This window comes from Hydra vulgaris, chromosome 01 (genome assembly GCF_038396675.1).
Source record: "Hydra vulgaris chromosome 01, alternate assembly HydraT2T_AEP".
In the NCBI taxonomy this organism is placed as follows: domain Eukaryota; kingdom Metazoa; phylum Cnidaria; class Hydrozoa; order Anthoathecata; family Hydridae; genus Hydra; species Hydra vulgaris.
In genome coordinates this window covers 35,422,914-35,444,740 of record NC_088920.1, presented here as the reverse complement: position 1 = coordinate 35,444,740, position 21,827 = coordinate 35,422,914, and the positions used below count along the sequence as shown (strand labels likewise).

Here is a 21,827-nt window from a genome sequence, read left to right as displayed (position 1 = left end):
GCACAAAATGTATGTTTTTTTATAAAGCAAGCTAAAGCGCAGCAAATATTTTTTAATAAATGGTATATACAGCGATATAATTTTAATAAACAGTGTTTGAATGAAGAATCTGGTTTGCATTTGCTGCTCATAGACTTGCTTTTGCTGCTTCTCTTTTTATAGTTCCTCCTATTCTATCACATGCACTTTTGCCATGGCATGTAGCAAAGAAATAATGCATTTATATTTTGATCTTCAAAATGATACATTAAGTTTAACAGACATTTGTAATTTTTGTACTGTGACACAGTACTGTAACTGAAGTATTTTACTTTATTGATTGTGGGTAGTTTAATTTTGATCATAGGGAGTAACTTTGTTAGAAAATAATGAACTGTTGTTTGGTCATGGCGTTGATGGTCAGAAATTGTATAATAGCATTCACATTTGAGTTGATTTTTTTCATCTTTGTAATAAACAGCAAATGGATGTAAGGTAACTTGATCGGCTTGCCAGTAAAACCCTTGTACAGCATCTTGCACAAGAAAACTATAGTTTTCTGCAAAATCCATAAGAGTAAGACAAGTGAGTTGATCTAATGTTCTTTTTGCCTCTGATAAGTAGGAGGATTGTGCTTCTTTGATAAAGTGGTGGTGACAAAGGTCAAACAAAGTTTCACTTAGAGTTTCAATAAACTCAAAAATGCTTGTTTGGACTGTGACAAGTGCAGGTCAGTCAGTTGACACCGATTGTTTGTATGTGATCTGATCGTTAAAATCAAAATCACTCTTTTCAAACATATTTCCCAAGTAAATCTTGAAGTTTCCTTTACCAAGGCAGTTGGAACATATTACCACAGGTTTCGTCGCAAATTTCTTATATTCTGTAGTATTTTTTATTTTGTAAGTCGAAATTAAGTTGAACTTAACCAAATGCCGAAAGGAAAGGTCCTTACTAATATTGAAAAAGGTCCAATATTGGCTTATCATCAAGAAAAAGATCCAAATCGAAAAATTGCTAGAAGATTGAAGAGATCAGATCACGTTACCCATAATTTCTTGAAAAATCCAACAGATTATGCAACAATAAAGCGGAACCAAAGAAATATAAGGTTTCAGGCCGTGAAAAACGCAGAATTGTTCGACTCGCATCAAATTCATCAAAAAGTTTGACAACAATTAAGTCAGATTTGGGTTTAAATGTTTGCAAGGAGACAATTAGGAAAGTTCTTAAAGACACTCCACACATTGTACGATCAAAAGTGAATAAAGCACCAAATTTGAAGCCCGTTCACAAACAGAAACGGATGAAATTCGCCCGCAAAAGTATGGCACGCGATTTGGAACAAGTATGAAATTTTAGGTTAAATTCTCATGAATACGTAAGATGTCTAAATAGCTGAATATTTTTGTTTTCAATACCAGGTGATTTTTTTGGACAAGAAAAAGTTTAATCTTGATGGGCCTGATATTTTTAGTGGCTACTGGCGTGATTTGAAGAGAAAACCCAAATATTTTTCGACAAGGAATTTCGGTGGTGGATCTTTGATGGTTTGGCTTGGGTTTTGTGCAACAGGAAAGTTAAATTTAGCATTTACATCTTGCAAAATAAAAAGTTCTGAATACATTTATGTGCTAAAATTATTTTTTATTCCTTTTAAAAACAAATATCGACACAAAAAGTTTGTTTGTCAACAAGACAACGCCAGCATTCACTTTAGTAACAAGACTAAAGCTTGGTTTAAAGCTAAAAAAATTGAGCAAATGTGGTGCTCAAATGGACCTGCTTGCAGTCTAGATTTGAATCCTGTTGAAAATATCTGGGGAATCATTGTAAGACGTATCTATGCTGACCAGAAGCAATATAACTCTGTGGCAGAGCTAAAAGTAGCGGTATCAGAATGCTGGGAGGATATGGAGCCAAAAGTGCTGGAAAACTTGGTGGGAAGTATGACAAAACAAATTTAGCAAGGAATTGAGCGCAATGGAGGCCCAATCGAGTATTAAAATGTGATAAAAACATTTTTTTTGATAGTTTTGTTAAAAAATGTGAACTGCGTCTATAGAAAATAGTCAGCTATCTTTTGAATTTAATTCATTTATGATTGACCTCTTTTCAAATTTGATTATTTTTGTTGATAATTTTCATTATTTTTTGATACTTTATTTATAATTTATTGAAATACACTATTAAAATAAAGTTAAGTACGTTTTTAAGACATAATCCACATGCGCCTATAGAAATTGGTCGCAGTGTAAAATCAGATTTAGAACAAAGTGCAAGTGAGAAATAAAGTTTTATTTAAATAATAAACATTTTGTAGGTAATTATTTTTTGTTTTTTGGAAATAGTTTTAAAAATAGAAACGTTCTATTGCAAATATTAAACCAGTTCAAAGAAATTTTTTTCTAAAAAGATAATTTTAGAATAAAATAATAAAAGATAATTTTTATTATTTTGCTTGTTTTATTGTTGTTTTATAGCTTTTTTACAATAACAATTTTTAAAAATAACACATGTTTTATTGTCAGCATAAACATATTAAATAGTTTTATATAACTAAATAAAATGGTTTAAATATATTAAATGTTTGCATTTTTACTTTTACTTTTTTAAGCATCATATCAGTTAAAAACAATTACTAAAAGTAATATTGTAATAGTATTAAATACATTATTTGCTCATTACATTGCAGATATAAATCTCATTACATTTTAACTGAAACTTAAACATTAAGTTATAACATAAGCTGTAAATTATAACATTAAGGTACACTATTTAACTCTGCTAAACGAGAAAATTAAAAGATAATGTTTAAATACGAGAGATATCATGTTTAAAAAATAACAATTACCAGTTAATATAGAAAAGATACAATTTATATTAAATCCCCTTGCCTTAAAGCGGCACTAGGGATGAGAAGGGGGGGGGGGTGAGGTGAAAACTTTTTTTTTTGCAATTAAATTTTTTTTGCATTAATTAGAGCCTTGCATCCCATAGCCAGTTTGCTATAATGACTTGATGATAAATCAGGCCCAAACACATGTCTACTATCGTATGGTTTAGTAAGAGGTAAAAGACGTTTTTGTAACACTCTTTAACATATAAATTACCATATAGTGTGGAATCAGAATGGTTAGGCACTTTTTTTGATTTTAAAGCTTGTTTATTTCAAACTTTTACAACAAAACTATGAGAAAATCTTTACCTTTTTGTACATTTTCTTAGTGAGAGGTTTGAGTTATTCATATAACTGTTAACCAGTTTTCTAACCAGTTATATATCTTAAAAAACCTCCTTTCCTCCATTAACAGATTTGCATTTGATCAATATTGTTTGTGAAAAATGTTAAATAACATGACTAATAGTGTAGGGATGTATTTGCAACTTTTTTGCGATTGAATTGTTGCTTCTATTTGGATTTTCCATATACTTATGCAAAATACTTTTTATGTCTTCATCTTTTTTCATTTTTAAAACTTATTTTAAGTTAAATAGGAAAGCTAAAACGTTATTTTGAAATTGTTGCCAACAAAATAGAACTAAAAGTATATTAATGCAACCACTGAAAAAAATGATGTGTTTACTCTTTCACACTTGTTTCTTTAATTACTTTAATTGATTAATTACTAATTACTTAAATACCTAAGAACATTAACAACATTTTTATCATTACACATGCTTTTTTATTTTAAAATTGAAAAAGGAAAAAAAGTTAATCGTGCAAGCAAAAGGATTCGGACCCCCACAATGCACTGGCCATATGAGCAGTATATGGTCAGTGGGACAGCAAGGAGGAGAACGACAGACCAACTAGGTGACCAAATCATATAATACTTGCGTTTTTTAACACAATCTATGGAGCAAAGTTTTCTGGATATCCAAATAGTTTTCTGAAAACACAAGTTGAACATTTTTTTTTTTTGTAACTTTGTCATTAAATAATTAAAACAGTAAAGGTATTGCATAAAAATTACCCAACACTATATTTAGTTAGGTTAGGCATTATTTGTATGCGTGTATAACAAATTTTTCTTATTTTACGCGTGTATTTTACGCGTGTTAATTATTTTGACTAATTTCACCTAGAAATATAGTGTAATTTAATTTTGTGTTTTTTTAAATATAAATTTATTTAAATAAATATTGAAATAATTTTCTTTTATGTTAAAGAATCTCTGCCAAAACCTAAACTCTCAATCAATGTACACTCCACTGCACCTATCCCTATTTAAGTCAGTTAATTTTTGCGCACTCCACTACACCTATCCCTATTTAAGTTAGTCGATGCATGTACACTCCACTGTGACTACAGCTATATCTAAATATTTATGTATGCATTGATAAACTTATTCTATGAAATTTTGAAAAATAAAAATAAATGAATGAAATATATAAATGATAAACAGATATAAATAAACAACAATATTAGTTAAAAGACATAAAACTACTTCAAAATAAAACTTTAAAAAAAAAAAAATTAAAAAAATAGTTCCATAAGGAGGATTCAAAGCTGCTACCTTGTAAGCCATCCCATATTACTTTAGCATAGTAACATCCTCAACGCTACTTTGCTATGTTACTTGTATGAAAAATGAATGTATTTAAACATTTTTTGCGTACAAATAATGAATTTCTTTTTAAACATATGAGATATTCTTAGTTACATTAAATGCATTCATATTTCCAGATTTTTTCCTTATATTTCTTAAAAATATTTTCCGGATTCTGGAAAAAGTTTTCAATATTTTTAAAATATGGCTTGGATAATCACTGTTATTTGTGCAATATTAAACATTATTTATAGAACAAACTCTATAGAACAAAAAAAGTATTTTGATATTCTTTAAGAACAAAGTTTAATTTAAAAGTTAAAATAAAAATATTTGTGAAGTAAAAGTTTTAGTTTTAATAAGTTATAATATTATCTGTTAAAATCATATTCTTCTTATACAATGTTTATATTTGTTGAATTTGATTAAGGTGTAATTACACCTGATGGTGCTGACTGCTATAGGTCAGCAAAATATTGTAAATATATAATAATATCAAATATATATAAAACAAAAAGTTTATATGCAGCCTTCTTAATCAAATTCAACAAGTTATAATATTAAATTATAATAATAATATTTTGATATTTCAAGAATGGTATATTGTCATCTGGGTTTTTATTCCCATTGTTTGTGTTCTCTTTTTTATTCTTGCTGTGTTGTTGGCAAGAAGGCGAAGGTAATTAGTTTTAGTTTTTTTTTTTTTTTTTAGTATTTATTAATTAAGCTAACTAGTAGTATTTTATTAGTAAATAATTTGTTTATGACACAATTATATTTTTCTGTCTTGACAAAAATTTATTTTTGATTTTTAAAACAGCCAATCTGGAATCTAATCTTTCTTTTGTGAAAGGTTAGAACTTGCAGTGATATGTTAGAGCTTACAGTGATATGTTAGAGCTTGTAGCTCCTGGTGAATTTCATTATAAACATTTATTTACTGCTAATAGTTGCAGTGCTGTTAATATTCTTATATTGATAAATGACATCTTACTGAATCTGAAAAATGTAAAAACTTAACTTTTACTTCTGCTGCATATACTGATTTAGCAGTGTTCGTAGCAAATCTAACACAGTGTTCAACACTTTGCATGCGGTTTGGGTAAGCATTATTCATAAGAGGTATGTCAACAGCTGATTGAATCTGTTTGGTTTTTAAATGTGGTGTAAGTGGTAGTTCTTTGACTTTAACAATTTTCCATTTAACTAGATTATTAGCATTAAAGTCAATATCCCAGTAATTTTAAGGTTTGCCTTTGATAGTTGGTTTCTTAACTTGAGATAATTTCTGAAGCTTTGAGATGCTTATTTTGTTTGAGGTTGCTAAATTGATAAATGAACAATTTCAAGAAAAGCAAAGTACACATTCTATTCAATGTAAACTTTGACAATATTAACAACCAATAAAGATAAATGTTGTTATAACTTTACAATCAGAAACACATGTTTCAATTCATTTGAGCTGACGGTTTTAAAATTAATAGAAGACCAACTTAGTGAAAAATGATGATTTGAGTTATTAAATTTAGGTTTTTAACCAGATTAATTGTGAATACACAAAGTCTGCAAGCTCAAGTAAAGTTAACCACCTACTGTAATTTATAGATCCAGATTGATTCTGGCAAGATTTTCGGTTACATTTACATATACTGCTGATCTTTATTGAAATTTAAAAGTGCTTCATTTGATAATATAGGTATTTCTTTTTTGTCTAAAATAGGTTAAAATTTTACAACAGTCAGTTTTTCACATATATAAATGGCTTTTCCAATAGATCTCGTAAACATCATTTACAGTTTATGCAGCTATTAAATAAACAAACAAGATTCAATCTAAAATGTCAGGTTATACACTTTAAAATTTCTGACTAAATATTCTTGAATTATATTACTTTCAAATCTTACAGTAATCATTAAATTTAAATTCCTAATTTCAAAAGCTATCAATTTAAATTTTTATAATATTGCGTTTTTATCTTATTACGATATGTTTAAAGTATTAACAATCTATACAATATTTTAATTTTTTAATTAATGTAACCTTAAATCACCTACAGTCTGAGCCCTAAAAATTTGATAGAATACATCATCTATTATATCAAGTCTATGACCAAATTTTAGATCAATATGATAACAGGAAGTGAGTTAAAAAGCTGTCTTGAATTTTGTGATAACCAAATATGCGAAACCAAAAGTTAATAAAAAGAATTTGGAAAATGGGATGGTTGCATTTTAATTTTTTTAGTTTTAATTGCACTAATTACTTTCACTAATGTAAACACCTAATACTACAGTTTGTCTTGTAAGTAAATAAAATATGATAAAAACTATTTTTACCCCAGCCTAATATACAATATGATGCTGAGTTGCCATCTGAAAAGGTTGCTACTTTTAATTGTGATTTTCTTATTTGTCCTTATACGGAATTCTTTTGTTATACTTAAGCTGTACTTTTATGTACTTTCAATGATGCCCTCTCTCTTTCAGACAAGGTTCAATATTTAAATAATGTTGAACCTGCTCTAGCTGCCAACGTTTTTCCATTAACCAAAAGTCTATCTAACAAGACTCATTTAATCTAGTTTTTATTTCTCAAAACTTTGATGCCTTGTGCTTTGAAGTTTTCTCCCATCTTTATGTTTTCCTGGCTTATATACTTAGCAGTTTTTAAAGTTTTCTGTTTTTCTTGATCTTTTTCTCTCTCCTTTACTTTCTGTTAACTCCAAACTTGAGTAGTGGCTGGTTGCAGCCTTGCTGGAAGTGAATTCATTTTGAAAAGTTCTAGATTGTTATTATCTATCAAAATAGATATATCAAATTTTTAAGAATTATTTGCTTTAATGAAAATTTCTAACTGTGATCAACTTTGTGAGGACATTTAATTGTATGAAAAAAGTTTTATAATATAAACCCAGCTTTATGGAAATTGTTTAGGTTTCCAGTTTAGTCTGCAGCTGTTGCGTAAGTAATAATGGGTGATACAGAAGTTATCGGACAAATCTGAATTTAATTATTTGAGCATAATAATTTGTTTTTGTGATTCTATGTGCAGACATAAACGTTCTATAAAATATAAACTTTATTATTTGAATCACAGTTATTTAAAATGAGGTTAAATGCAGTTGAACGAGAATCTTTTCGAAAGCGACTCAAAATGTTTTTTGTAAATAAACCTAATATAAATAAAAAGAAATTATAAATCATTTTGAAAAGGAAGGATTTGCTCAAAGTACAATATATGATAACTTAAAAAAACTTGAAACTGTTCAAACCTTTTCTGAAAGAAAGCACCCTTGTCGTCCAACATCCTGGACTGAGAAAAAACTGCCAAATTAATGAGATTTGTCGACAATCAAAAAGGGGTCAGTTAGAGAAAAATAGGTTTTAAAATTCAGTGTAAATCAATCAAAAATTGGTTGTCAGTTAAAAAAAATGAATATTAAATATAAAAAAATGTGAAAAGACTCCAAAATGCACTGTAGAACAAGGCAAAGGAAAGAAGCAGGAAACTAGTTTACCAACTCTATAGCACAAAATCACTTCTGGTCATTGATGTCAAAAAATACTTTTGTTTTGCAGGGAACAACATGCCTGAAAGTTCTGGATACTACACAAACAACAAAAAAACATGTTCAGAAAGTGTTCGTTTTATAGGAAAAGAGAAATCTATTAATGTGGTACCACACAAGTATCATGGAGACCAGATTTAGCAGTTCCTCATTATTCTAAAGATTCTCTGAATTGGATAAACCAATAAGTCTATTATGTTGATAAAGAATCCAATACCCCAAATGTACCTCAAGCTTGACTAATTGAAAACTTTTGGGGGCATTTGGCACAGAAGGTTTACAAGGGAGCTAAGCAAGTTTCAACAGAGCAAGTTTTGATTGATGGAATTAAATTAAAACTTGAAGAAATCAATGTAATTTTTTTACAGTCATTTATGAAAGGCGTCAGAGCAAAATTGAGATCAATTGCAGATGGTGTTTTTTCATTTAAAAAATAATTTATTTTTATTAAAAATACTTTTTTTTTTTTAATATAGTAATAGTTTTTTTTCCGTTTATAAATAAGTTATTGACGTTTTTATTTTGTCCGATAACTTACACATCACCTTTTAATACAATGTAAACAAATCAAATTTGAGATTTTCACCTTGTTAAAGAATCATAATGTATTAGAGTTTTTTTATTTTAAGTTATTTATTATTAACATTATTGTCAAACTAATACTTATTTTTTTAATAAGAAAGTTGTTTATAAGAAACTAGTACTAAATGATAAGAATATATATCTCATTAACAAAAGTTGAAGTTAAACCAAACATTATTTACAATGGAGAATAATAGTTTAAATGAGTATTTAATTTGGATGCTCAATCAAATAAAATTTTGTTCGAAATTTTCTTTAGGAAAAATATTTTGATTAAAATCAATTAAATTGAAGCATTACTAATAACTCATAATAAATAACTTAGTAATAATAAACAAAGCCATTGGATTTCATATAAAAAAAGCATATAAAATAATTAATATATGAAAACACAAGTTTAAATTTATATTGAAATATAAATTTTAATAAGCTTTAAAGAAACTTTTAGTAAAAGATTGAGAAAATAGAGCCATTAAAACAAGACACTTTCTAGTGCTAGCCAATATTCTTGGTTTCTTATAAACAAAACTGTAATTATTTTTTAACATATACATATTATTTAACATCTATTTACTGCTAGTCATCACATTGTCACTATATTTACTGTTAGTCATTACAAAGTCACTATATTTACTGTTAGTCATTACATTGTCACTATATTTACTGTTAGTTATTACATTGTCACTAACAACCCTGTTTTCTGATATTGGTGCAATTGTTGTTAAGATTCATAAAATTGTTAAATTCTTTAGAAAATCCTCTGTCAAGAACTACAAGAGACTTTCTATGACAAACCTCAACCTCAAAGTATCTAGCCTTTGGAAATGCAAAAGCTTTATTTTTAGATTGTAAAACACAATAGTATAGACTTATTAAAATGCTGTAAAGATCTTATAAAGTTCGCAAAGTTAAAGTAACAATGATCCATCTTGAACAGGAATTTGATGTTTTCAATAAAGAATTGGAGCAGCTTAAAGAACTATGTGATGCCCTTGCTCCCATTAAGATGACTGTGGAATGTTGATGCAAGAAAGATGCTGATCTTTTACTGAAAAAGTTATGAATTTGCTGTTATGAAACTAAGAGATTCAGGGATATCAATAAGCCATACTCTCCTAGAAAAATTTCAAGTTCAAATTAAAGAGAGAAGAACGCTTATAGAACATTTAAAATCCCCAGATGTTTGGAAGAACAAAAGGATCAGTTTGGGCTAAAATAATAAAACATAAAATATCTCTGGCAAATTCACTTTTGAACAGACTTAATTCACAGAAAGTAGGTGAAGAGTTACCAGTTGATTTTGAAGTTACATGTACAGCTGATCAAACATTGAAAATTGATGAAAAAATATCTATCAGATGAATTTGCTACATTTAATCAACAAACAAAGCATGAAGCTTTCACCATAGATGATATTGGATCTAAGATTTTGAAAAATAAGATGAGTTTATTTGAAGCTAACCATGCAAAGTCTAAAAATCTTGAAAATTTTTTCAAAGCTTTATTAACAATTAAATCAACATCAGTGGGGCCATAACAAGCTTTTTCAGCCATGGGGTTGTTTGCCATTAAAATAAAAAATAGATTAGGAGATGATACCCTTGATGCTTTGATTTTAATTATACTTTTAGATCTCGCTTGTCTCGGAAATCTCTGTTATTTTTTTATCTCGGTCTTATAATAACAAGAAAATGAATGCATTTTAAAACCAAGATAACTGAAATATATTGAAAACACTTTTTTGTTTCTTTTTTTTTTTTGAATAAGAAAAGAGTTGCAATGTTTTTGATTCAAGGAGAGTCCTCAGCATAAATTGTCTCACAACGATCAATTTTGGCTTTTTCTTTCATAAAAAATAAGAAGCGCCAGTTTTGAAGGTTTTTAACATTTTTCAGTAATTTCGGTTTTAATATTTTTAAAATCTTATAAGTTGCAATATATATAAAAATTTAATTATTTTTAATATATTTAATTATATATAAAAAATACATAAATAAAAAATAACAATAAACTAATAAATAAACTAAAAAGAAAGTATAATTAATTTTTTTTACGACATAAATTGCATAGCAATTGCAGCTAACATGTTTTTTAAATTTGAACATATTGAAATTGAAAAAATTGAGAGGGGAACTTATCAAAATGGCTAGTTGTAAAAAATGATAAATTTCAAGTTGAATGCATCTTGTGTCCTGACTGAGCAAAGCACAAATTCATCAAACAAACAGACTACAATACTAAACAAATTCAATTTTTATGGAAATTCCATCGATATTGCTATGTTCCTTCTGCTTCTGACAAATCTGAAAAATTGACACAACTTCAAAATGAAAATAATAGGCATCAATTGAACAAATAATGATTCATTATAAGACCAGAGCGAAGAAGAACCAGAAAGTGACATGTCAAACACACCTCAGAGTTCTTGTAGCACGCCAATCGTGTTTACTTCAGCAACAAACAAAGAAGAATTTGAAGACAAAAGTTATGCTAATGCAAATTCTGATAAAGAAAATAAAGATGAGGAAGCACTTGAGTACGATCGTGGTTTGTCTAGCACTAAAACTCTTGAAGATGTGCAAACTATTGTAAAAAAGTATAACTTTTAAACTATAAAGTATAACTTTAAATTAGAAACAGTGCATTCAAAATGTTGGCAACTTTCAATGAAATGAAACCAGTTATCAAAAAGACTATTCAAGCATTTTGACATGATTGGCCTAATTATTTAGAAACAAGTGTTCTTGAATTAGTAGCAATTATTTAACCATGTTTATGGATGGTGATGACTCTGACTTAAACATTGCAGAAGGTGCATTGTGGGATTTTTTGTTGGAGGAATTGCAAAGGGAGGAAAGTTTAATTTGTAGTTGTTTGCTTGGAGAAATCAAAAAATAGATTATTAAAAGGTGTTTATTTTTAACTGCCTGTCTGCTAAAATTTCTCAACAATCCAGGAGTTCTTGATGAGTGTCCCCTTTTCTTGCTCTTATCAAATAATGAAATTATTGAAAAATAGAGATAGATTCTGGCTTAAACTTTTTTTTACTCTGTCCAGTAATGATAACTGTCATGTTATAGAAATTCCATCTGAAGCTCAGCAGACAGTCAAACAGGCTCCCAATACTCCAAAGTTACCTCTTCTTGCTTTCCTCAAATGTCAAACAACTTCAAACTTTGTACTAAAGCCAAAATTATCCATTACCTGGGTAAATATTTTCGGTAGTGTAATGGAAACATTTGTGATAATATGTTATATTTCAAAAATAAGGGTATTAAACTATAAACTAATAATAAAAAAATGAAACATGTAACTTATAATGGTCTCAATTTTATCTAACTATGCATGTTAGTTGCTTTAAAGATAAGGACCTTTTGTTTTGTAGTTTGTTAACTATAGTATATAATTACTAAAGAAGATATGAAAAAAAAAAGTTTAGGCTGTGAACTGGGTGTCATAGCTAAATGAAAAGTAGAATGAAAAACAAAGCTTAGACAGCAATATAAGCAACAAACTATAAAAACACAATTTAAATATTATATCATTAAAAATATTATATCATTAAAAAGCTGATTAAATTAATTTAAAACTTTATCTAATTAAATTAATTTTGAAACTTAATTTATACGAAATTCAAGAGGTTTTTTACTCAAAGATTCATTTGAAAAAAATAAAAGCAATTTAGTAAATAGAACATAAGCTAAAAATTTGTTGAATTTCTTTCACTTTATGTTATTAAATTTTTCTTACAGATTAAATACATTTTTTTTTCTTTTGATTTTTTGATGATATAGGAATAATAAAGCAGTGGTAGTCGTACCAGTAAACCGCAGTGTTCCAGATCCTCCTGTTCGCAGTATGGCTACCCAGCGTGATATATATTTACCAGAAGCCAATCAGCTACCAGCAGTTAATTTTGGTTATACACCAGATGTTGATGTTCAAGAGGTAAAGTATTTTAAGTATAGGGGAAAAGGGGATCATGAGGGAAAAAGTGGAATTGTTTGTAAATAAAGTATTTTATTATAATCAATTTATATAAAGTTATATTTTTTAAATATATATATATATATATATATATATATATATATATATATATATATATATATATATATATATATATATATATATATATATATATATATATTAGCCTGAGCCATTTTTGTAGTCATATCAAAATTTTAATACACACTGTTTCTTTTTGTATGGTATAATGAGGATTTGCAAATTTTTTTTTTTTAAATTGCTAACTTAAATGCTTGCCGATGGTTTGGAAGTTTAAAATTCCCCTATTTGAGGGCTTTTTTGCACTTTCAGCAGAAATAGTAAACTTGGTCCAAATTCATTCATTTAAATGCAAGATGAACTGTTAGGACCTTATAAATTGTCAATTAATACTAACAAAGGATCAACGCATATATAAACCTCCTGTTTAGTATTTAATTATATACCCATAATCTATCAACTTAATTATTGGGAGGTTGCTTGATTTTTGAAATCTAATTTTTTAACTCGCTCAGAATAAGTACTTAATTCATAATAAAAAATCTATTTGAAAAATATGTTTTTGCCCTATTATTGTTTTTTGTTTAAAGAAAATAATAAATCCATAATAATCCCCCAAATACGATGATTTACACTTCAGTGTAAATCATTGTTATCAATATGTCACATGTCTTATCAATAGTTAAATTGAATCGTTGTAAAAATAAACAAATTATAATAATAATTTGTTTATTTTTAAATAAAAATGAATGAAATTATAATATTTCTATGAATTGCTGACACACGCTCTGAGCCGCTTGGGAATTGCGCTTGTGAAATTTTATAAACTGTAGTTTGTATTAGTTTTTTAGTAGTTTATGATTTGTATGCTGTCGAAATAAAACATATTAAACAAAGTGTAATATACCTAACAAAAAAAGTAATTTTCATTAGTGTCACAGGGAATAGAGAATAAATTTCCTACAAGAGCAAGTTCTGACCGTCTATCATCTGCGGGATAATGTTAATCAGGTTGTGGAATAGTAGATTAACCTGAGTAAATCTGGGAAGAAGGTTGAAGCTGGCTATAAAGAAGTTTAGCATTAAACTTGAAGGTAAGAAGCTGCAATATAGTTATCTCTATCAATATAAAACAATCATATAGTTGTTTTTTCAACAGTTGTTTTTATCAAGGTTTGTTTTGGGCAAGTATGGATATGGATCTGCTGAAGAGAAGTCTGGAATCTAGTAGGTTAAGAATGACTGAAGACAATTTGGAGGATGAAGCTTTTATACATGATCAGATGACAGACAGATGTCGATTGGTGAAGTTGATGGAAGGTTTGAGTTTGTTGCACAGAGTTCGAAAAGACGAAAGAATCAGGAGAAACCAAATGTTTTTGTTAAGGTTGAATCTGACTTTGCATCCGATACAACAGAGAGTGAACCAAGTTCTGATGACGATAATTTTGAAATACCCCAGGAAAAGACTTCAGAACAAATTTTAGTTACGTCTAAGGATATTTTGTCTAAAACTACCAGAACTGCCATCCGCCTGGGTATCAGTCCTCATCAAGCAAATGCTTTAATTACTTCTGTTGTAGAGCAGTCTGGTGGAGATATAGACAAAGTAACATTATCTAAGACTTCTGGACAAAGAATCTCAAACAAGGTTATACACCAGGGCGCTGCTGCACTCAGAGCTAACCTAAAAAAGATAGTTAAGAAAGCTAATATGCCAATTATTGTGCATTTTGACGGAAAAATTATCAAGGATTAATCAGGCTCAGGATATGAAACTAAAGATAGACTTTGTGTTCTTATAAAGCATAAGGTAGAGACACATCTCCTTGGTGTTCCAGGATTAGCTCATGGGACTGGTGAGGCTCAGTTTGAAGCAGTTCAGAAGTGGTTGGATCCTTATGATATAAGTGAGTGGATATGTGGAATATATTTTGACACTACAGCTTAAAATGGACTGGACACCTCAGAGGGGCTTGCACGAGGTTGGCTCACTTTAATGACCGACCAATGCTTATGTCGGCATGCAGACACCATGTTGGAGAAATCTATATGTCCCACTTCAGTTCTAAAGTTACAGGTAGAAGAACCGTTGTACCAGAAAACCAACTGTTCAAGTCTTTAAAAATAAAGTGGTCTGAAGTTGGAGCAGATCAGGTTGAAACCCTTTCGAGGTTTGATTACACTGACATTGATGGAGACTGGCTAGATAGACAGGCCATACTTGCATTAGATGTCTGCAAAAACTTAAAGAACAAGAGTATTCTAAGAAATGATTAGGTAAATTTAAAAAGGTTTTGTAAAATTTAAACAAATCAATATGGCAACTTTTTTTAAAGATTTAAAAACATATAGGTTTTATTTTTTTCAAACATTGAAAAAGAGAGGTGACTATTTTGAGTTAGCAGAGTTGGCCATAATGTATTTAGATGGGGTATGTGAACCTACAATGTACAAGTTTCATAAACCTGGAGCCATATCCCATGCTAGGTTCATGGGGGAAATGCCCTCTATTACCAGAAGTTTCAGCTCCTTTTTTCCAAGATCCAACAGGTTATTGAGATCAATTATGATCTTATCAAAGAGATCAATAGAATGGCAAACTTTATTGCTATCTTCTACTCTTCCTGGCTCCTTACTGGTGAGTTATCTGACTCAGCTTTAGTCAAGGTAAAATAGATAAAATATATGAAAAAAATAAATGATGGTGGGATTTCATTGTGCAGTATGCAATATTCATTTTAAAAATATAGTATCAGAAGTAATAAAAATGTATTGTATATGTCTGTACTGTTTGAATAGAGGTAAAAATAGTACTCTAATTAATTTAAATTTATTTTAGGATCAGTTCAGTTATTGGCAAATATGCCACTATGCCCAGATTGAACCTGTTGCTGAGTCAGTACCGAATTCGTGAGAAACCACACTTGGTATCTAGACCCTTCTTTGGTAGTAATGGTCTTAACTTCCAAGGACAGTAATAACTTTGCGCAAATGGAGGAGATGATCAAGGTTCTGTTTGTCACAAAGAAAACCACTCAGAAGAGATAGAGTAATGGCGGAGATGCCTCCAATGCATGTTTACCTGAAGGAGAAGGAGAAACCTCCCTCATTAACAAATTTCATCAAGAAGGAGAGTTGGACTATGTTAAACATTCTAGGCCTTACTATGGAGCAGTGTGTTTAGATGGAACTACCACATCAGTTTTGGTATAAGTTTCCCGGATACATCAAATTCCAGGAGTTTGTGAGCTCCATTGATGTTGTTAATCATTGCTCTGAGCGGGCTATCAAGCTCATCCAGCAGAATGTGGAGAAGGCCAAGAGTGAAGACAAACTGCAGCATCTCCTCCAGGTCAAAAATGCTTGGAAGAAACCAGTTTGCAGAACCAAAGCATCATACAAAGAATCGGCTAACTTTGTGCTTCCAACTCTAAATTTCTCTACTAATGAAGAAATTGAAGTTTCTGTTTTAAAGAACTGTTCTGCTCTGTGTACATTATTAATTTTTTTTTTTAATAAATTAAGAAAACAAAGATCTTCATCCATTACATATTTTATTTACTTGCTCTGAAGAAAAGGGAAAATTAAAAAATTCCATCCAAAAGTTCTATACTATAACCTGGGGCAATTCTACAATTAAAATGAGGAGGTGAATCCTTCAAAAGTGCCAGCTGCATTCCAAAAAAAAAAAAAACGATCCTCATAACTCCAAATTTACCGACTGGCCGACTATATTCCTGAAAAAACTGACTAAAAGTTGAAAATTAAATTAAAAACAGAAAAATTTCTTGGCAAAATTTTTATTTAAGTGACTGGCGGGAATAGTAAATGTTATCCAAAAAAATTAAAAGAAAAAGTTTATGTATATAAGTGGGTCACTTTTATACATAAACTTTTGTTTATGTTTTTTTAGAGATTTTTATATATATATATATATATATATATATATATATATATATATATATATATATATATATTTTAATTTGAAAATATATATATTTAAATATATTTTTAAATACAAGATTATTTTAACTTAGGCACAGAAGTGTACAGAGATCTCAACACTGTTTTATTTTATTATCATATAAAATTTGTGTGTATATATATATATATATATATATATATATATATATATATATATATATATATATATATATTTATATATATATATATATATATATATATATATATATATATATATATATATATATATATATATATATATTAGGGTGGGGCATAATACACCCAAGTCAAAAAAAATCATGCTAATTTTTAAGGTTCCTTTTAATTTATTTTCAAAAAAGTCTATACATTTTTTTATGGGTACCCTTATGGTTGGTCTCAGCAAGGGGGTGGTCACTTACAAATATTTCAAAAACACAACGAGAGTTGTTTTTGTAGCTTTATTTGATTTTAAGTTATGCTTTGTTTTTTTGTTGTTTTTTTTGTGCAAATGATGGGAATGGTTGGTCCTACCCATTTAAAATCATGACCTATATATTTGAGGGGTTAGGGTTTATTATAATTTTTCGGTATGTACTTGAAATATAAAACATTTCTAATTGTACATTTTTTTGTTAAAAAAAAGGCTGTTTTAAAGTTTTTATCCAAGATTTTTTTTTTTTTCAAAAAAGCAAATTCTGCATTTAAATTTACAACAAGGAGACTAGTGACAGATTTTTTAAATCATATATAACCTGAAATTAGTCCCAGTGTGATAAACTGGTTTTCAGCCATTCCGACTCATGACTAATGAAATTTTTATTTTTTTAATTTTTTTTACATTGTCAATAAAAATTTTTGAATTTAGTTTTGTTGTTATTTCATGAATTAGCTTTCTTTATTGCAACGATATTACTGAGTTATGGTTGAAGAAAATCATGTTAAGTAATAAACTCCCTTTGACATAAATCTGGCATGGTTTGTTTTTCTGGCATAAATTTGACTTTTTTGTTTCCTAATGAACTCTTTTAACCATTGATTTTTTTCTTATATCTCTTTTTGTTTTTCAAAATTTCGACTTTGCATGATATTTTTTAAACATGCAATACTTTCTGAACATTGAAAAAGTCTTGTCTGCTTTTTAAATCTTTTGTTTCATCTTTCCAGATGATATCTTCACTCGACTTTCAATTTGACTTTCGTCAAATTTTTTACTTTCATTATCCAGCACTCTTGAAATTTTTTTTTTTTTTTTAAATAGATTTTATACTCTATAATGAACTCTTTTAACCAATGAATTTTTTTTTTTTTTCTTATGTGGTTCTATAAAGAATTCTCATTTCTAATGTGGTTCTATAAAGAAAAAAAATTTTCTTTTTAGAACCGCATTTTCGCTTAAATGGTTTTTGTGTTTATTTAAAATTCCTTAAATATTCACATGGCAATTTTCTATAGACGCACTAAAGTTTTTACTAGTTTCGTCGCAAATTTCTTACATTCTGTAGTATTTTTTATTTTGTAAGTCGAAATTAAGTTGAACTTAACGACTTTTGTAAGTCGAAATTAAGTTGAAATTCGCCCGCAAAAGTATGGCACGCGATTTGGAACAAGTATGAAATTTTAGGTTAAATTCTCATGAATACGTAAGATGTCTAAATAGCTGAATATTTTTGTTTTCAATACCAGGTGATTTTTTCGGACGAGAAAAAGTTTAATCTTGATGGGCCTGATCTTTTTAGTGGCTATTGGCGTGATTTGAAGAGAAAACCCAAATATTTTTCGACAAGGAATTTCGGTGGTGGATCTTTGATGGTTTGGCTTGGGTTTTGTGCAACAGGAAAGTTAAATTTAGCATTTACATTTTGCAAAATAAAAAGTTCTGAATACATTTATGTGCTAAAATTATTTTTTATTCCTTTTAAAAACAAATATCGACGCAAAAAGTTTGTTTGTCAACACGACAACGCCAGCATTCACTTTAGTAACAAGACTAAAGCTTGGTTTAAAGCTAAAAAAATTGAGCAAATGTGGTGACCTGCTTGCAGTCTAGATTTGAATCCTGTTGAAAATATCTGGGGAATCATTGTAAGACGTATCTATGCTGACCAGAAGCAATATAACTCTGTGGCAGAGCTAAAAGTAGCGGTAACAGAATGCTGGGAGGATATGGAGCCAAAAGTGCTGGAAAACTTGGTGGGAAGTATGACAAAACAAATTTAGCAAGTAATTGAGCTCAAAGGAGGCCCAATCGAGTATTAAAATGTGATAAAAACATTTTTTTTGATAGTTTAGTTAAAAAATGTGAACTGCGTCTATAGAAAATAGTCAGCTATCTTTTGAATTTAGTTCATTTATGATTGACCTCTTTTCAAATTTGATTTTTTTTGTTGATAATTTTTATTATTTTTTTATACTTTATTTATAATTTATTGAAATACACTTTTAAAATAAAGTTAAGTACGTTTTTAAGACATAATCCACATGCGCCTATAGAAATTGGTCGCAGTGTATTAATGTCTATAATGCTCTATAATGTCCTTATTATGATTTGTAATATATAATTGCTTCCCATGCGGGATAAAAAAAGAGAGCTAAAAAAACCCACCTAAGCAGGAATAAATGGGCGCAATATTTATTTTTGATCCTGTGCAAGCTAAGTGGACTAACCGTTTTAGAGTTAATTATTGAGGCAGTTTTTTATGAATAACTTTGTTATTTACTCTTCACAACTTTACTCTGAGATATAGATTTTTAGACTGGTATAGTTAAATATCAATATTATAAAGGCTCTGATTTTAATCTATATGGTGTGACATTAAACACTGAACAAGATTCAATCATAAAAAAACTAGATAGAGTTTTGTGGATTAATCCGGTTGGCTTTCTCACTATTCATATATATAGATAGATGATATAATATAGACTTATTATTATTCGTATTGATTTACATTATTACTTATAAATAATAAGTTTAGTTTTCTATAAATAGTAATTTTATTTTGTTATAGATTGAAGTTGAGTTTAATGAAGATTCCAGTGTTTATCTTGAAAGTGTAGAATACAATCCTGATGCTGGAAACGCTTTTTATAATCATTATGATCAAGCCGGTCCTCCGCCTAAAAATAAAAACGAAGTACAAGGTGATCAACTGAATGCAGGATATGCTGTAATAGACGATAAAGTGAAATTGTTTGATCACAAGAGTAAATTTAATTTAATTTAAAGTCCTTTTTTTTAATCTCGCTTTCAATCTTGTATTTAATTTTGCATTTTATCTTGCATTTAATTTTGCATTCAATCTTGCATTCAATTTTGCTATGAAGTCTTATTTAACTATTAAGTTAAAGTTAAATTTCAATAGATTTTTATAGTTATTTTTTTAATTTTAATAGAAGAAAAAAAACCACAAACTTTTTTAATTTTAATAGAAGGATGATTATTTAAAAAACCACAAACTTTGTATTACTTTCGTAGATTGTTGCAGACAAAATGCTTCGTTCATTGTTTTCTTAAATATTGGCTTAAAACAAACACAAATTAAAACGTATAATGATTACATCAAGGTTCCTATGTATTGATAAATACGAATTTTATGCGAATCGAATAAAATTCATATTTATCAATTTTATGCCAATTGATTGCTTCGGTTCGCACAAAATTCGGATTTTGTAATCATTTTTAGTAACAAACTTTTTTATACCAAACGACTTTTTAACGGCCTTTTGATGACTTTTTGACGACTTTTTGACCTTGAGTCTAGGTAATTTTTATCTAGTTGTTGAAGTTGAAATAAGCCTCAGCTTAGTTATTTTCAACGTCCAAATTTACTGTTCCTTTTTTCTCTCTCTATATATATAATAGAGTATCCTTAATATAATAGATCCTTTCATTTATTTATACAGTATTGTGAAAAAGTTAAGAACCACAAAAAAAACAAATCATAGTTTATTTTTATTTTTAAATTTTTTTATTAACCGAATGTATTTTTCTGTTAAAAGAATAATAATAAAAAATTTTAGAAAATAGACAAACAAAATAAAAAATAATAATAGTGATAAAAACTTTTAAACAAATATAAAAAATGTATTTAAAGTTTTATAGGTAATTTTTATTTTAAAAAAATTGTGAAAAAGTTAAGAACCATAGAATAAAAAACGATAATTTTTACCACCTAATTCCGCGTAATTCTACCATGAATTTTGAAGCACTCATTTATACGATTTGGCATTGAGTCTATTAAATTCTCTAAAATATGTTTGGGAACATTTCCAAGTATTGCTGGTAAAATATTGCGCAACTCCTCAAGGCTCCTTGGTGCTTTCTTGGCAATCTCTTTATCAAGCCAACTCCAAAGATTTTCAATGCAATTTAGATCTGGGCTATTTGGTGGCCAAGTTAGACGCTCAATATTTTTACTTTCGAACCATTCTGAGACAATTTTAGCCCTGTGACATGGTACATAGTCTTGCTGAAAAATGAACGGAACGCTTTGCTCAAGTGCATCAATTGACGGTTACAAGTTGTTATTTAAAATATCGACATAATAAGTAGAGTTGAGTCGACCATCAAATAATTTAAACATACCGAGACCATAATATGTCATGCAGCACCATATTCCAACCGACCCGCTACCTTGTTTTGTTCTTTGAACGATACAATCGTGATTATATTTTTCTGAAGGCTGCCTGCGAATCATAATTCGGTTTTTTCGGTTATCAACCTCGATATTCATCTCATCACTGAACATTACTGTCCTCCATTTTTGTTTAGACCATTCTTTGACGCGTTGGCAAAATTCTTTTCGCTTTTTTATATGTCGTTTGGTAAGTCGCGGTTTTAGAACAGCTTTTTTCCATAACATATTGTTAGCTAATAGTTTCCTACGCACAAGTGATGCCGAGGCTTGACGTCCATTTGAAAGCTTCCATTCCCTTCTTAATTCATGCGACGGCATGGTTCGATTTTTCTTTGCCAACCTGATTAAAAGGCGATCATCATTGGGTGTCGTCAAACGCGGTCTTCCAGAACGATGGCGATCAACGTAAGATTTTGTCTCTTTGAATCTTTTGATGATTGTTAGCACCGAACTATGTGATCGCTTTACTATTCTTCCAATTTCGCGAGCGGATTTACCTTCCTGGTGAAAATGCACCACTTTTACACGATCTTCATAGGTAATAGCTTTTCTGCTCAT

At 28.9% G+C, this 21,827-nt stretch overlaps 2 protein-coding genes across 4 annotated transcripts in view; one reads left to right on the top strand and one right to left on the bottom strand.

The window, feature by feature from the left end:
* The window catches only part of LOC100199290 (immunoglobulin superfamily member 10), a 111,721-nt gene extending 91,633 nt beyond the window's left edge, over nt 1-20,088 (top strand). For all 3 annotated transcript variants that reach the window (XM_065788003.1, XM_065788005.1, XM_065788006.1), the window contains 3 exons: nt 5,127-5,211; nt 12,477-12,630; nt 19,641-20,088. In XM_065788003.1, the coding sequence (XP_065644075.1) occupies nt 5,127-5,211; nt 12,477-12,630; nt 19,641-19,856 (455 nt within the window). In that variant the 3' untranslated portion in view covers nt 19,857-20,088. The remainder of the gene's footprint in view (nt 1-5,126; nt 5,212-12,476; nt 12,631-19,640) is intronic.
* A 1,058-nt stretch (nt 20,089-21,146) lies between these two features.
* Nucleotides 21,147-21,827, bottom strand: LOC136074372 (uncharacterized). Its single transcript, XM_065786679.1, has one exon. The coding sequence runs from the start codon at nt 21,825-21,827 to the stop codon at nt 21,147-21,149; it is 681 nt and encodes a 226-aa protein (XP_065642751.1).

Excerpts from the sequence above, each read along its gene's own strand:
- LOC136074372 (XM_065786679.1), bottom strand. The coding sequence starts at position 21,827 with ATGAGCAGAAAAGCTATTACCTATGAAGATCGTGTAAAAGTGGTGCAT.